General features: G+C 30.9%; 1 protein-coding gene across 1 annotated transcript; it reads right to left on the bottom strand.

The window, feature by feature from the left end:
* Positions 1 to 4,157: 4,157 nt before the first annotated feature.
* Positions 4,158 to 5,857, bottom strand: LOC131624301 (uncharacterized). The gene is made up of 2 exons (XM_058895248.1): positions 5,137 to 5,857; positions 4,158 to 4,958 (listed from the first exon to the last, which is right to left on the bottom strand). The coding sequence occupies exons 1-2, from the start codon at positions 5,767 to 5,769 to the stop codon at positions 4,662 to 4,664; spliced, it is 930 nt and encodes a 309-aa protein (XP_058751231.1). The 5' UTR covers positions 5,770 to 5,857; the 3' UTR covers positions 4,158 to 4,661.
* Between the last annotated feature and the right edge of the window lie 383 nt (positions 5,858 to 6,240).

Below are 6,240 nucleotides of genomic sequence, written 5' to 3' on the forward strand. Positions count from 1 at the left end.
TAAAGTGTGTATAGGAAGGTAGGTGTGTTTTGAATACAGTTAGAAGGAGAAAATTTGTTATTCACTTTGACAATGAGCTCAAATTGTAGTTCTTTGCAATGAATTGGAACTTGTAATTTCTAAAGATAAAATTCCAAAATTTCAAAGAAAATTGTAAATTAGTTATAATGAGCCCCTTATCTTGTACAATAGTTTGACTCTCTCTAAGGTAAAGATTTTTATCTTGTAAATTTATGCAAAATATATTCCATTCGAGAGAAAATATATTTAAACAAAAGGTCATGTTTGATGTAGAGGACATCTCTTGCAGAGTCTTCTTTGAGGGCATGCAAGGCGAGCTACTGCAGAAGACCCGAAATTTGAAACGGTTAATCTATGGCTAAATAAGGCCTCAGAAAATATTGTCACAACTAAATAGTGGTTAAATAAGGCTTATATTTGTCTTGTCGTGGAAAAACTGCGGCAAACTATCGTACCCTAAATTTTGCTTGCATGTTTCTTTTACTATCTTAATTTTAGGAGCATTTTAAAAGAAAAAACCAAAAAAACGAATATGTATCCTAAGTTCATAGAACTGAGTAAGTCAGCTTAGTTGGTAGCTCTGTAGGTTTAAATCTTATTGTATTTTTTTTGTTTTTTTAAAAGGTAAAAAAAGTTGATAAAAAGTCAAATGTTGACTTGTTGAAGTATTTTAATATTATTTTTGTTTTTTATATATTATTTTTATTATTTATTCAATTTTAATCACAAAATAATCAATAAATAAAAATAATATAAAAAAAATATGAATCTTTCCCGATTTTTCATCCCTATTTCTAATTGGTCGCAAATTGTCACTTTATTTAAATTAGCCGCAATGTGTCATCTCTTCTTCTAATTGATCGCAATTTGTCATACTTGTTTATTTGGTCACAATGTATCATACTTGTTTCTAATTGATCGCAGTTTGTCATACTTGTTCTTAATCAGTCATGTTCTCTCATTGTATTTTTTCCTTTTATGTTGACTTAAAAAATCTTTATAAATATGAGACAACTTTTACCATTTGGAGAACCAATTTTTATTAACAATATCACACAATAGCCTCAAGTCAACCCTTATTCTTATAGTCAAAAACATCAAAAAAAATTCAATTTGCTCCCCTTCTCTCACATGCTTGACTAAAGTCAAATATTAATACTACCATTGTCCACCATTAACAACTAAGGTCAAAACTTCATCCTTATCACCACATTCTCCCGATCAATCTCCACCCACAGACGTCGGTCGCATAAATTTTTCTGATACGTTAACACCATTGAAGCTAAGAGGTTAATCTATATTCCCTTTTTACATTTGCTTTTGTTGAATCTGAGTTGTTTATTTATTTCAATAATGTGTTTTAACGAGAAAGAAAGATTTGATTTTTTTATTTGAGTGTTCATGTTTGTCTTGATTTGGTGTTTCATGTAAAAGAATGGGGAAGATTTGATTTTTTTTTTCACGTGGATTTAATGGTTTTTGGTTTGAATGGTTGAAAAGACAACTAATCATTTTTATTTATTTTTTTATTATTTATTTTTTATTGTTTAATGTTTATTTTATTATTGTTAGTATGAGAAATTGTGTCTTGTTTTAAGGGTTAAATATGTTTTTGGTCCCTATAAATATCTCAAATTTGATTTTTATTCATTATAAAAAAATATCAAATTTATTAATTTTGCATGACGTTTTAGTCCTTCTATAGGGACTAAAACTACGTGCATAAATAATTTTGTAGGGACTAAAACATGTTTTTATAAGGACTAAAAGTCAAATTTATTAATTTTATAAGGACTAAAAATATATTTAACTCTTTTTAATTGCATGCACTTCTTTGTTAACTTCTCACCCCTAAACTAGACTTGCACTACCTTTTCTTTTATTTCTAATTTTAATTTTGTTAATTGTTAATTAATTAATTAATTAATTCTTTGATTAATTTTAATTCCTAAACATCAAATATATAAAATACCAAAATAATTAAAATAAGGTTTAAAAATACAAAAACTAATTCATTTGTTTTAAATAATATTATGCTTTTTTTCAAATCAAATTTCTTAAAATACACTCTAATGAACTCGAATAAAAAATATACGGGGTGAATGTACATTCACTTATGTCTCGAATAATCTAGGGTTTAGCGTACACTTTTTGTCTAATTGATTGCCCATCTTCCACACAAACAACTTTCACAATAAACTTAGGATTAAAAAACGAGTAAATGTACATTCACTTGTTTCACGAGTAATCGGAGAGTTAGCGTACGCTTTGTTTGAGCAATCACTTGTCTTCCGCATTTAAAATCAATTACAACTCAAACTAACTTTTACCGCCCAAGCGCGACTAAACTTTTTTTAAATCGATCGACACAAATACTTTAATAAGCAGAAGATTAACATTGCACCTGGAAATACGTAACAACATGATTTAACATCATGTTAAGCACATTAATAAAAAAACTAAAATTTTCCACTTTTGTAAATACTTTTAATAAGCAAGAAGAAACTTAAACATTTTTAGCAATCACCTTTCCAAAACTAACTAAATATTTCTTGTTGGATACAACGGATGTTGCAGGGGGCTAATACGTTCCCCGCACATAACTGAATCACGGACTTGAACTTGGTTGCAATGACCATCTTTTCGTTCTTCAAGGATTTCGTCGATGTTTCCCTTTTTAAAAATAAAATTTTGGTGGCGGCTCTATTTATTTCGAGCATTGGTACGCTCGAGTATTTTTCCCGCCGCGACACCAACCTAAACAAGGCCTCCAAAAATATCAGATGACTCTGATATTTTGTATTATGCGCGGAAATTTGCTTGAATCAGCCTCTCATTTGTTCGTTAGTTGTAGCTTAGCTTCTAGAGTTTGGTATAAAAAATTTAAGTGGTTGGGAGTCCAGGTTACTCTTCAGTAAAATGCTAATATTCTTTTTGAGCTCTTTAGATTCTTAGGAGGTAGGACTAAGGTTAGGGATATTTTCCCATGATTTGACTTGCAGTGGTGTGGGCCATTTGATATGTGTGTAACAACAAGAATTTCTTCGATACTCCACCAAATGTGAAAGAGATGGAGGAGCAAAATATTTTTTTAGGTTTGGAATTGTTTTATTTGCAGCGTATCCGCGAACTCATTCTTACTCTCAGATTGACTTCAAAACCCTATCTTGTGCCTAAACCATTAGCGATTTAAGATGTTGGTCCTTCTCAAAATAAGCCTAGTGGTTTTGGTTTTTACTTGTGATCTCTAGTTTTCTTGATGGTGGGGCTGATGGTATGAGCTTTAACCTTATTTTGATTTTCTTGTGGGTCGTGCTTTGAATGTAGACATTTTTTTAAGGTCGCTTTTTCTCCTCTCCTAATTTCTCTTGCTTGCGGAGTTGTTTGGTTGTTTCCATGCTTTTCCATTCTATTTATATTTTTTCCCTCTTTGTTGCACCTCTTGTGCCAATTATATTTGAACTTTGTTGTTACTGGATTTTTCCCAGCTTCTCCTTTTATATATTTACATGTCTATTTTACCTTTTCAAAAAAAATCGGTTGTATACATATCCAACCAATCAAGCATCCAATACCATATTATTATTTTATAAATTTAATTTAAAATAAATTAAATTTTTATATAGATTTTATTTAAGAATATTAAAACCCGACCAAAACCAAAACTCAAAAATATAAAAATAAAAATTAGCAATAATTATTTGTCACTTTAATAATAATAATAACTCAATCTGCAACTTTTTACATATATAAAAAAAATTAAACACTTACTAGTAATTAAATGACTATTTTAGGATAATTTAAGCCATAGAGTTCAGATTCATCATCTATCATTATAAATCTTTAATGTGTCCAAACACTACTAAAAATATACAGTTTACCTGCGGAATTTAATTCATGCAGATTTACCAGCAAATTCTCTTTCATGCGACTTTACCTGCAAATTTACTATTACCCGCAAAGGTTTTAGTTGGGGATCAGAAGTGGCAGAAAAAACTGCAGGAAATGAGTTTCTTGTGGATTTTTAGCTCAAATCCGCATGTAAATCCGCAGAAAAACAGAGTATTTATCGTAGCGAAAAATTCCATAGACAAAATAGTCATCTTGATTGACATAAAATAAAATGATAATGATGATAATTTACTTAAACAAAATCCATTATATCACTTTCTTCTAAGACATTACAAAGTTGTTTATATACAATGAGGAATTTGACTTTATGTGCTTTTTACATTGTTGCACTTGTTTTCTTTTTTTATCCTTTTTCATATAGTTTTCCCTTTTCACTATTTTTGTTTTTCTTTAAAAAATTCCTCTCCTAAATATTTTTGCATCATGAATTCCCAGTTTTCCACCACCAATGTGCTTGTGATTCCCATCGTCTTCTTTTCACATCCATTCTAAAACCGATGTAGTATATGGACACTTTTTACATCGAAGGAAGAACCGACGTGACAAATGTTCTTACATAGATTATAGAATTAACTGATGTATAAAGTCTTTCAAAATGTCTAAGAATACTTTTTACATCGGCTATTATAAAATTTGCTATTTTTTTAAGCAAATAAAACTTGATCTTAGTTGATTGTAAACTAAAATGGAAGTTGTAATTTCGAAGGACTAACCAAAACTCGAAAATGCTAATTACTCACGAATGAAGAAGGAACCACAATTACGTGCAAATCAACATTGTTGGGTGGTAATTGCAACCGAAGTGGATATACTTTTGCATTCAACGGGTTGCGAGAACATACAAGAATATCATCACGCTCTACCTCTTCTCGCAACTTCTCCTTTAACTCAATTACACTACTCCCTTTGAATGTAAAGAACTTTTCTTCACTTCCTTCGGGGACATCCCCGTTTTCATCACCCACGTTATAAAATATAATCCTCCCTTCTTTCATCGGTGATCCATTATCTTCTAAATCAGAACCCTGCATTTGAAAATGATATTTAAGAAAATTGGTTATCATATAATTTAATATATAAATCATTAGTTATAAATTTCTATATGCATATTTTATATAATGTTGTGTATAGAAAGTTTGAGGCTTAAGGCATAAGAAAATGTGTCAAATGTCAAATTAATTTTTTTTATAGATGGAAACAAACCTCGATTGATACGGAAGATCTAAAATCAATTAAAGCGAATGGATTGTCGTTATCTGACTCCTCATTAGGAGAATGTGGAGGAGAAGGAGAAGGAGAACGGGAGCGTTCGGTTGAAGGGTCAATAGGACGGATAACGTCTTCAACAACACTAGGTGTGGAATCTTCTATTTGTTTAGGAGGTGGTGGCCGAATCTCGACAAGATCAACCTCCCATAGAACCCAATTTATTGTTTTTGAGCGGTGTGGAATGTCATGTGTGATCGAGTTTCTCCAAGGCGGTAACCCTCCATTTGCGCGTAAATATTGACCATAACGAGTCCTAAGCCTAATGTGATCACCTTCTCTTATAGGTTCCCATTCCAAAGATGAATTCAACCTTGAGGGAAGAGTTTGTATCACTTTCTTCCCCTTTGCACCTAACAAAAATGGCATATTGGAAGCTGTTAAATATTTTCCATATATACTCTTCAATCTAATCAAGTTTGCATGTTCTACGATCTCCACCGTCCATTTCGCATTTCGGCAGCTACCAAGACGATCTTGGTGAACACCTTCTTGATCATCATCTGCCAACAAGTATTTATCATGGTGGCTTCTCAAACGCACCACTTTAGCCCTTTGGAAGAATTCCATTTTTCACCTAAATGGAATCAAAATGGAGATCTAGAAACTTGATTGATCGATGAGTTTCAAAATGGATGAGGATATTGTAATGCACAAATTATATGGAAATGTGGGGGAAATATTTTGTTATGATAAACTATAATGTTTGTTTGTTGGCCCAAAATTAGTGTATTGATTACCAAAAATAGAAGAAAGAGAAATGGTGAATAGTGGTAGTAACTAATAATTTTGTTAAAATAGTATTAAAGAATCCATGTTTTTGATTAATGTGTTTCCACATGTATATCAAAAAAATTCAAAGATTATTAAAAACTATAAATTAAAAGTGTTGCACATATGAATGTGTGTAAATATTATTTACACTTATTATAACTAACAACATGTCCATAATTTTATGTGACTGTGTAAACCTATGAGATGATTCATGGATCCTCTTATGACCCAATAGTGGTATTAAAATTTGGTTCAAGAGGAATTCTT

This window comes from Vicia villosa, linkage group LG1 (assembly GCF_029867415.1).
Source record: "Vicia villosa cultivar HV-30 ecotype Madison, WI linkage group LG1, Vvil1.0, whole genome shotgun sequence".
Classification (NCBI taxonomy): Eukaryota; Viridiplantae; Streptophyta; class Magnoliopsida; order Fabales; family Fabaceae; genus Vicia; species Vicia villosa.